At 47.6% G+C, this 11,397-nt stretch overlaps 1 protein-coding gene across 1 annotated transcript; it reads right to left on the bottom strand.

Annotated features, from left to right (window-relative positions):
* Window positions 1-202: 202 nt before the first annotated feature.
* Window positions 203-9,289, bottom strand: LOC308524662 (putative inactive 1-aminocyclopropane-1-carboxylate synthase-like protein 2; the record flags this gene model as incomplete). Its single annotated transcript, XM_081099244.1, has 14 exons — window positions 203-210; window positions 256-409; window positions 495-637; window positions 2,393-2,534; window positions 2,620-2,665; window positions 3,010-3,099; window positions 4,093-4,193; window positions 4,517-4,594; window positions 4,842-4,939; window positions 5,911-5,977; window positions 6,213-6,282; window positions 6,621-6,691; window positions 7,127-7,186; window positions 8,861-9,289. 14 exons carry the CDS (start codon window positions 9,287-9,289, stop codon window positions 203-205), a joined length of 1,557 nt encoding a protein of 518 aa, XP_080955370.1.
* Window positions 9,290-11,397: the final 2,108 nt, after the last annotated feature.

The following is an 11,397-nucleotide window of genomic DNA, read 5'->3' as shown; positions in this document are numbered from 1 at the left end:
GAGAATAACATCCAGGGACATCCATGATCATCTGCCTGTCTATCTCACCTACTAACTCAAGCCCCACAGGACAGAGGACCACTTCTGATTAGTGCCCTGCTCAATGGCAGGTCATGTAATCCCTGTTTGCAAAGGAACTTAATCAAAATATGAAAGTGCAAACCATCTATGGTATAGATGAGCTGTAGCTACAGCTACTCAGCTATTGGACTACAGGAGTGGAAGACACCAGGAGTGGAAGTCAGCACCACTCACCGACTTTCAGGCGGAGGGGCTTATCCGTAAAGGTGATGCGGAACCAGCCAGGCTCCTTACACATGTAGGCCTTGCCAGGGGCCAGTAGGAGCTTGTTGTCCAGGAAGCGGCGATAAAGGAGCTGCTCTTCCTCAAATGTGCATGGGTCCAGGTACTAGGGAAGGCAGAGGGACAGAGCTGAGCTCAAGACCTACCAGGCAGGTCTGCCCAAGGACACCTGTCCTCACCCCCGAGCTCACCTCTTTCAAGTTGATCCAGATATAGAGGCCAGAGCCACGACTGAGAAAAGGGACCTTCAATGTTTTCAACTTGTTGGTGATGTATCTGTGAGCTTCCTGCATCCGGGAGCGATTAGTGGGCAGGTACACGTTGTCAATCCATTCTGGATGGCGATAGGGGAGAATGCTGTCACAGGTCTTGTGGCAAAGAACTGCCAAGAAGTCTTTGCCACATGCTCCCTACCTGGGCTTCCTGGCAGCTATTTCTGTCCAAGACTGACTCTGTACTATATTTGAGCTGATGGAATCCATATTCAAAACTCACCTCCTACCTACCTACAGCTCTGGAGGAGACACTGGGCTTCTCAGTAAACCTGTAGGAGTGTTGTTTTAGTTTATAGCTCTGACAGTAAGAGTCAGGGCATCCTCCTATAATGGGTTGATGCTGCTGTTGTCAAATGATCAGGAAGCAGGAACTCATAGCTCCCCATACCTCCTGCCTTACAGCCTCACACAGTGGACTTTGATGTATTTGGCGATGATCTTAGCCCAGTTGTTCTCAGCATTGGCAGCACATAGAACCACCAGGGGAGCTTGTGAAAATCCTCGTGGCCAGATTATATCCCCAGATCACCTAAGTCAGAACTTTGTGGTGGAGTCCACACATTGGCATTTAAGCTCCCATGTAATTCCCAAATTGATAGCCATGTTCACGGGGCTGGGAACCTGGTTTCTGCCAAATATCAAAGGGCCTGGCACCATGTAGGGAAACAGGTAATTGGATTTCTCCTATCTACCATTTTACTCACCCAAAGATGGAAGTTGTTTTCTCAACCAGATTATTTGGTTACTTTCATTTATTTAATTATTAGAGGCCCGGTGCATGAAATCCGTGCATGGAGCGGGTGTCCCTCAGCCCAGCCTGCACCCTCTCGCAATCCGGGACCGCCGGCTCTTAACTGCTTGTCTGCCTGCCTTCCTGACCACTCCTAACCTCTCTGCCTACCTGCCTAATCACCCGTAACCCCTCTGCTTGCCTGCCTTATCACCCCTAACCCCTCTGCTTGCCTGCCTCATTGCCCATAACCGCTCACCTGCCTGCCTCATCGATGCTAACTGCTCACCTGCCTGCCTGGTGGCCCCTAACCAGTTGCCTGCCTGCCTGATGCCTCTAACTGCCTCTGCCTTGGCCCCCGCCACTGTGGCTTCATCCGGAAGGACATCCAGAAGGTCGTTCGGCTGTCTGGTCTAATTAGCATATTACGCTTTTATTATTACAGATATCCCAGCTTATTATAGACATCCCAGCTTTTAATTTAAATCTGCTAGACTGGATCTGTTCTACTACAGGGAATTAAAGAAAGGGGCCCTTCTCTATGTTTGGGCTATGGCACTAAAGGGGGAAGTTCTCCCTGACGCCAGCATTCACCTCAGATCCAAGGGGCAGAAGAACCCAAGGGCCATAGATGTAGCCACAGCAACTTGCCCAAATGGCAGCGCTTCCTTGGCCACCTTGGCAGGTGAAGTTAGGTCAGACTTGAGGAGTCAGGGCACTTATTTCTTTGTAATCTTTGCCTGAGCAAGCAGAATATTGGAAAGGGGAAAGAGGCCTTGACATAAGGACGGATTTCTGAAGTTCCCCCTGAAGTCTGCATATGATTGTCCAGGCAGAGCATGAGCTGCCAGACAGCCAGAAATTAAAGCCCATCCTGGCTTTTAGACCAGCGCCTCCCGCTCCTGTCTACACCCTAGTGCCCCCTCTGAGCTGCATCCTGCCTTCCCTCAAACTTCCTGTCCTCCACCATAACACCTGAGACAACGAACAGGATGTCAGGGGATTGAAGGCATGTCAGAGGCCCAAGCAGACCCAGGAATCCCCGTGGTCCTGAGCACCGAGATGCCTGGATGGAGCTCAGTACCCCTGTCCTGGAGCAGCCGACACAGCTTGTGCTGGGTGATGCCAGAGATGCCGTGGAGGAAGCCAAAAGCGCCAACAGCAGAGACCACCTCCTTGTTGTGGGTGTACAGAGTGCCAAAACGGAAGCCAGAGATCCCAAAACTCTAGAGGAAGAGAGTAAGGGAGGGAATACCTTATATTCTTGGCTTCCATTCCTTCCCAACCCAAGGATAGGCTGTTGGGACTCACCTTACTGGTATCCCAGATCACATGGGTCCTGTTGGGGTCAGGCAAACTGGAGAGGAGATAGTACAATCAAGGTTATAGAGAAATGTTTGAGTGCTGAAGTCTTAAGGTCTGTGTGTGGGAATTGGGAACTGGCTTGAGGTCCACTACCCAGACCTTTTGTAGAGGTTTAACTTTATTTTAGACAGTGGTCTTTCTACCTTGCCCTCAAGTATCTCATATACAACATGGTATTTAGATCAAACGTACTTAGGAGGAAAGATCATACTTTGTTTATTTCCACATTTAACTCAATTCCTGAAACTTAGCCAGGTAAATTTATGACACATGAAATCACTGTGCAAAAGCAGGAAGCTAATGGTCTCAGCTGTAGCGGGAATAAGAACAACTCACCTTTTCATGTTCAGAACACTGTGGAATGGGATGGACGCACGAAACTCAGACAGCATAGAAGTCTCATCAATAATCACATGTAGGTTGTGCCTGCAAGTTAGGCAGAAAAGTGAAAACATCAAGGTTCTCTCTCGAATCTTAACTCACTTTCTGTTATGGTCAATTCTGGATACAGATCAGATCCTCCTATTGCCCATCCACCAAAGATCATGGTAAGGCAGAAGGGTTGGTGCACCAGAAAGGACCTTACACACAGCTAGGGAATACTTGGAAGGCATAGAATACAAAAGACACACATGAGAAAATCTTACTGAACCCTTTAATCCTCAAGCAGAGACCACTTCGTGGTGTTAAGTGGGTTAAGACTTATATGCACATCGTGTTTATTCTCCCATTGGCCCTCTGAGGCAGTACTGTTCTCTCCATTTCACAGATGAGGAAACTAGTTTCTGAGACAAAGTTAATACCCTCTATGGGCAGGTTTTGAAGCGGGGACTTGAACCCAATTCTGTCAAATTCTAACCCAGGACTTGCAATGTTCTTCCTTTTGTCCCCATGCTTCACCTTTAATTGGTCTGGGTTAGTTATGAGGCTTAGATAAGTGCCTCTCTTCTAGAGAATAGAAGACTATCTACCCCTAACAGGGCTATTTAGGGACTCCAAACATGTCAGATGTGAACATGTTCTTAGGAGTGGGACATAAAGTTCTGTGGGGATATGTCTTTATCTTCACCCCACATCATCCAACAGTCTCTCTTTCCTGGCACCTCGGGCCAAATAGTTTGGGAAGTAGATGCTGGAAAAGCACTCAGGCTACAGGAAGTGGCTGAGTAACAAAACTATAGTATGATTCTTACGTAGATGTCTGCACATGGAAAATACTAGAAAGAAATTGGGGAAAAAAAGATTGGTGGAAGCTGTAAGCATGTGGTTGCATTTTCCTTTGTTCCCATTTCAGTTAGTTGTACACCAATTTGCAGAGTATAATAAGCAGTAAGCATAGTTAGGGGAAATTATTTCTGGTTCTGACTTCTTGTCCATGACCGATGGCAATTTGTTCAATTTCAAGGGTTAAACCCCTACCTCTTGGCAAAATCCAGGTATTCCTTCAGTGAGTCCAAACTGTCGATGTCTCCCATAAAATTATTGGGGTTGAAGAGAACAAGACCTCTGACCTTTTTCCCCTGAAAGAACCAAACATAACCCAATGAACTCAAATACTTCACATTGAGCCAATGTCAGTCAGAACACCCAATATAGGTCACATAACCAAGGTCTACATAGAACCCTGAAGCAACTACCATACTGCCCCCAGGGCAGAGATGGAAATAGCACTGGGGACTGCCACTGAGAAGGCTCAGGGCTCCCAGAGGGACATGCCCCTGGGACACTGCCTCTTCTGAAGAAGGAGCCCGCACAGTCTTGCTCAGAAAGTTGTAGCAGAGGCTCAGCACTGAACCCCCTTCAGGGCAGCAGTGCCCACCCTGACCCATGGTCCTCTCCTTACCTTAAACTTAGCCTCCAGCAGGGCTTTCTCCAACTTGTCCACAATCAGCTGGAATGGCTGGCTGTCCGCCTTAGTGATCTGGAACACAAACCCTGCCTGAGGAGCGCCCATCTGACTGCTTCTAAGCTTTGATCCCTCATTCCCATAAACCGTGAATAATCCTTGGTCTTCATACCCAGGGTACCCGTCCTACATGCCCTCTAGTGATGATTTGTCCATCATCACTTATATGGCAGGAAAGCTAGCCCCACCCATAAACCTTGGAATGCCCCCAGAACATTTCATTGCCGAGGTGGGCTGAGCAGGAAAAGGGCCCCATTCTGACCTTCCTCAGCAGGTGGACATGAATCAGCTCAACTTTTGAATACAGGCGGGCAGTTAATGTGAAGCCAGAATAGAAGGGGGTGGGGATCAGAAAGGCATCTGGAAGCACAGGGAGACACGGCTGTCAGTCCAGGGTCTCTCGGTCAGACCCACCACACCCACCTGACCCCCAGACGAGCAGCAACTCTACTAACAGGGTAGGTTACTTGGGCAATCCCTGCTACTTGGGGAAATGCTTTGGGGCTCAGGCTCTGTAAAAGGTAGCCATTCTTATAAACAATATTTGGGGGACAAAACTCAAGTGTCCTTGCCTTGGGGCTACACTATAGAAGGAGGCAAAGGAAGAACAGTGCTCTGAATGGCTCAGAAGCCAAGGTGCAAATCAAGCCGACCTTGCTAGCATGGTGAGCACGGAACATTTACAACTTCTGGCCAGTTCCAGGGCAAACACCAGAGGCTGAGGCCCCTGCACAAGGAGGGCTCTTTCTCTCCACATGACTCATGTTATCTACATCTGGTGGTCTCAAGTATGCTTCTCCTCCCATCATTTGGCCTTATTGATGAACTAACCGAGGACGTACTGATTTGAATGAAACTGGCCACCTTGGTAACTACCTTCCAAGCAGCCAAAGCTCATTAAAGTCTGAGACTCTTGCTCAGACATTGTTAAGAGGGACACTGAGAACAGATCTTTCAGTCTTATTTGATCTAGAACTCAATAGACATTGTTTTTGAGGAGAAGAAGGTGATAGAAATTCTATATAATTTAAGCCAGTTTACCAGGGCTCTCTGTATTGGAATTGAGCCCCAAATCCCAGCTAATAATATAATGGGTTGGTTCTCACCATTCCCAAGGGCATACTTCCTCAAGGACCCTCCCTTGATCTCCTTCCTCATTAAGTGGGGATGCAAATTCCTCACTCCTATAGAAACAGCAGGAAAGTATAACCAGTATAGGAGAGTCACGGCATTTTAGGGCAACGGCCTTGAGTCAAGATGCTCTTCTTCTTCGAGGCCCAGTGCCTGTGTGCTGCTATTTCCCTGAGGGAAAGCAGAGCCCATCAACTTACCACCTGGATCACACAGCACCATGGTCAGGGTCAAGAAGACAGAGAGGGAGCTATTGAGAACAACCACCTGAAGAAGATGCACAGAAGGTAGAATCTCTATGAATGATGGGCTAGTCCCTCTGTCTCCCTCCCCCTCAGTAGGGACAGGGACCAGGAACCTCCAAAGTTGGAATCCATTGGCTTTTATTCCATCTTGGCCCTGAAGGCCTCTGCTGGTTCTCCCTGAACCCTTTAGAAAAGGCGGGCCCCTTAAGAATATATCTCTCCACTAGGAGATAAGTGAGGCTGGGAAACTGACTCACATTTTCTGGATCAAGCAGGTCAGGTGCCTTGCAGTAGTAGGTCAGGAACCGGGCTACTTCTTCCCTCAGGCTGTAGACAGACCCAGACAGATCTTGTGGTTTCAGGCCCAGGAGCCCTTTCATATTCCGTATCTCGACTTTAGTCTTTTCCAAAAAGCAAGGCGTCTAATCTCATGTTACAGGGTTACTGACCGAGATTATTGATTCCCGAGGTGACAGACAATTAGTGTGAGAGCTTGGGCTATTTTTATTTTACTGGGCTGCCTCCTAAATTGTGTCCTAGACATTTTCTAGAGGTTTCACTGAAAGAAACAGAGGTAGCCAACCAAGAATCTGATACTTTGAGTTCTTCCCTGCTTAAGAACTGGTGCCTGTGGACTAGGAGGCATGGATCTGGAAGTTACTTACAATGCATGTCCTCTCCAATCAGGATATTGCAGAAGGTCATCATCAATGTAGTTCATGTCACTCCGACTCAACTGTTGACAAATAAAGCATGAGGACAGCCAGACCAGGGAAGTCCCACAGTCTTCATTCTACTCCTAGGATGCAGGTGGGCATTTGCCCTACAACACAGGGCCTCCCAGAGGGCAATGGGGACACATGCTGCATGCTCCTGAATGAAGGGAGGCCCTGACCTTCTTATCAGATCACACAATGGATAACTTACTAAGAACTGCTGAATTAACAGCCTCCCCAACTTGGGCCAGAGGCTCCCTTGTCAGTCTACCCAAAATATACCCATCCAAAGAATACCTCTGAACAGTCAGAAAATCCAGGAGATGACACATGCTATTCTAGAAGCCATTTCCCCACTCCCTTTTCTAGTCGCCTAAGTCCCACTCCTGTAGCGACCACATGCTCGGGGGGCTGGGCCTGAATATGGGCCCCAGCAGGCCCGGAGCTTGGCTCACCCTTTCAGTCAGCAGGTCAATGCAGAGCTTGTTCTCACTGAGGCCAAGGTTGATGAGGCCCTGCAGATGGAGGAATCCGAGATCAGTCCTCCTGCCCAGCCTAGAGGAACCCTTTAAACATGTCAAAAAGTGCTCTTCCCGGATGATTTCCAAAGGGGAGAGCTCACTGTCCCGTGAGGCAATTCACAGCCCCAAAATCATACAGCTTGCAATATCCCCCTTTAGAGCCATAGAGATAGTTGCATACCAGTGACCAGTCCAGGGGTGGACAAACTTTTTGACTCGAGGGCCACAGTGGGTTCTTAAAGTAGACCTGAGGGCCGGAACAAAAGCATGGATGGAGTGTTTGTGTGAACTAATATAAATTCAAAGTAAACATCATTACATAAAAGGGTATGGTCTTTTTTTTTTTTAGTTTTATTCATTTCAAACGGGCAGGATTAGCCCGCGGGCCGTAGTTTGCCCACGGCTGGACCAGTCACTTGGTTCTTATTGACTAGAGTCAATAGGCTATTATTAGGCTAAGTGCTTCTTGTTCATTGCCTTCATTCTCACAACTCCTAAGAAAAGGGTTCTATGATGATTCCTGCTTTAAAAGGAGTGAAGCTAAGAAAGGACAAGTACACTTTCTCAGGGAAAGAAACCAGAGAGAAAGAGGGGAACCCTTCACCTTTCTTAGGCATGTCACTATTTGTGCCCATTCCCTTATCTATAAGGATCAATACCATCTACTTTATAGGGCCAGGAAGAGTAAGCAAGAGAGCACAGTGCTTGGCACAGGACTCAGTAAATCCTAGTGACTTTGACTCTCTAGTTTACCCTTGCCATATGACCTTGGTGATGGACAGACTCTACCTGCCTGCCCCAGAATCTGGATCCTTAAGCACCACAGGCCCACCTCTTGTTATTCCCATTTCCATGTGCAGGCCTTTCAAGTTATTAGAGGAGCTGCAGTTCCTCAGAGTCCAAGGGGGTACCTGACTCACTTGGCCCCCAGAAAAGCACATGGCCACTGAGCACATGTCACTCAGCTAGAAGCAGAGAGATGATATACTCGTGCTGTCCTCTACTCTCTGGCTGGAGAGCTGCTGTGAACATCCCTTGCTGGAAGCCTTTCATTGACCCCCTGTCCTAAGAGACTGACCCTTAGGATAATACCCTACCCCTGTCCACACTTCTTGTCACAGCCGTCATTGCCCCTACTCTGTCCACATGGGCCTCCTTTCCATTCACTCCAAGCCCTTCCCACCTAAAGCTTCACACCTGTAGTTGCTTGCTCCCCCCCCCGCCCCCCCCCCCCCGGGGACCCCACATCCCACTACCTCTGGCTAATTCAGTCTGTAAGACACCTCCCCAGACCACCCAAACTTGGTAACCCCTTAGTGCTCTTTGAAACGTCATTAATCTTTGTATCCTCATGGCTGCTGACTATCATTTCTAGACTGGGTCCCATGGGAACAGGCTCACTTCTACTGTGACCACAGTGACTCCTAGAAGGTAAGAGCAGGGATTCGGGAAAGCAGAGGGGAAGAAGGGAACCCAGTCTCAGCCCTTCACCTTTCTTGGGCATGTCACTCTATTTTGTGCCCATCCCCTTATCCATAAAGAGAAAATACCACCTGCTTCATAAGCCCGGGAAGAGTAAGTGAGAGAGCACAGTGCTTGGCACAGGACTCAGTAAATCCTAGTGACTGGGCCTCTCTACTGTGCCCTTCCCACCACCCACATCCTCACCAAGGTGTTCTTGTCCTCATGGTATTTGTCTCCTTGGTAGGCTATGAAGTCCTGGAAGTTGGACTGGTATAAGGCAGAGACGTCAATCCCACGGTTGGATAGGTAACAGCTGATAAATGCAGTTTCCGAATCACTCAGTTGGGGACTTAGCTGGTCAGGCTCCCTGGATGACTGGGCCTGCTGCCCACCTCCAGCACCACCCCTTGAGTCCAGGGAAAGGCGAGGCAGTTGGAGCTCCACGCTACTTGAGGCTCCGGAGTGTAAGAGGTTGACCACCTCACACATTAAATGGACGAGGATGGCTTCCTGGTCCCTGATGTTCTGGCTGTGCTGTTGCTCCTCCTGCTCCAGGTCCTCCTGCTGGTGCCTGCTCTCCAGCTGCAGGATGTACTCATTTATGATCTTCTGCAGACGCTGGATCACTTTCATCACCTGGGGGTGGGGCCTGTGAAGGGTGTCTGATTGGTGACTCACATTCTGGCTTTTAGTTTTGGCCTTACGAGGCTGGCCTGAACCTGCAGAGAAAGAAGGAAACCACGTACTGCAGCAATATAAACTCTCCTGACCTTCAGGTGCAGGCCTGCAAGCGGAATTCTAGCACGTATTTAAAATATATTGTTCCAATACTATTTACACTGTGCTAGAGGAAAGGAAAAGAATCCACATCCTATATAATAAAAGGCTAATATGCAAATTGTCCACTCGGGAGTTCGACTGCTCGCTATGATGTGCGCTGACCACTCGGGGGCGGCACAGAGTGAAAGAAAGCCATGGTCAGCAGCTGGCAGCCGGGGGAAGGAAGTCTGATCGGCCCTGATCACCAGCCAGGCCTAGGGACCGTACCCATGCATAAATTCCGTGCAGTGGGCCTCTAGTTTTACTATAAAAAAGTGACATCAAATTTAATGAAGTGTAAATGAAGAACTATGAATGAATCTCACATGTGATTACATTATCAATACTTAAAAGCTGAATAGCACTTAAAACAAATCCAACAGCATGATAAGATAACCTTGTGGGGTTGATAATGGAAGAGTAGTTCAATTCTACATTTATATTAACTTCATTAAAAAATCCTAAAAAGATAAAAATCATTTCACCTATAGATGCTAAAAAGACATTTGACAAAATTAGACACCGATTCTTGACTTAGAAAACTTATTAAGATGAATGGATACCTCTTTAACCTAAGACAGTCTTAGCCAAAACACCAGCTTCCTACTTAATTGGGAAAATCTGAAGAGTTTGAACTTCTAAATGAATTATTAGGCCATTCATTCATTGTCAGTGTTCAAAATCGTACATTGCACCAGAAGTCTCAGCCAAGAACATTAGGCGAGGAAATAAATCAGGGTTAGAGATTGGGAATTTGGTTGTTGTTTTCTGCAGATTGTTACTGTCTTCTTGGAAGACAGAATTAACAGATGATTTAGAACAGTGGTTCTCAACCTTGGCTGCACATTAGACTCAAATGGGAATCTTTTTAAAATCCTGATTTCTGGGCCTCATTCTCCGGAAATTCTGTTTCTTTGTTATGGGGTGGGGCCACAACATTAGTAACAAAGAAACAGAATTTCCGGAGAATGAGGCCCAGAAATCAGGATTTTAAAAAGATTCCCAGGTGATTCTAATGTGCAGCCAAGGTTGAGAACCACCGATTTAGAAGATAAACTGGTATGGTTATAGGCTAGGGGCCCACCTCATGTTTCTGCAATTACAGTATTATTGTCACGTAGCTACACCTATGTGGCACATATATGCCAGACAGGGTTTAATAGTAAATGCTTGATCCCCATTTTCAATCTGGATCATTTACCTAATTGGTGAGCCTAACAACTGCCCAGCCAATGGCAGCTTTGTTTTCATTTAGTCCTAAATGTTGGGAGGTCAGAATTCTTCCCAACTTTCAGATAGAGTAATTAAGGACATAATTTATTACAGTCCTTTGAATTTAACGAGGTCGCCCAATATATCCAGGATGAGGATGAATGGTGTAGGTTACTTTGGGGGACACGGAACCCTCTGAAAACACATTATCATCAATGGCAGGCTCTGGTCTAAGGTCTTTGTACACACACGTGATTGAATCCTCAAGATGACTCTATGAGGAGAGCACCTCCATCAGCCTCACTTTACAGATGAGAGACCTGAGGCCCCAAAGCAGGAGGTAACACAAGTTTGGGACAGGGGAGCTTTAAAAGGAAGTCCACTACCCTCAGACCTCACCGCCCTCTTAAAAATCCCTCCTCAAGGCTTCTTTCTGGAAGGATGCACATGCATTCAAGGCTTGGCATTCACTCCTTGGGATGCATAAGCCCAATAAGTCCATCGCTGCCCAACCCCACTGGCCAGAGGGGGTCCAGGAAGCCTCAGGCAGTGTCTGGTCCAAAGCCACCCTCTCGCTCCACATCCCATGGTTCTCCCAACCCTGCCACCAAGACTTACGTGGGTCTCTGTTTCCACTCATCTCTTCTTTGGTCCCAAATCCTTACTCCCAAAGAAATCAACCTTGACGACCAGGGCTCAGGCACCGCTCC

Source organism: Myotis nattereri, assembly GCF_964212035.1.
Source record: "Myotis nattereri genome assembly, chromosome: 9".
NCBI classification, from domain to species: domain Eukaryota; kingdom Metazoa; phylum Chordata; class Mammalia; order Chiroptera; family Vespertilionidae; genus Myotis; species Myotis nattereri.
The sequence above is the reverse complement of the archived record's forward strand: the minus strand, read 5'-3'. Positions and strand labels throughout refer to the sequence as shown.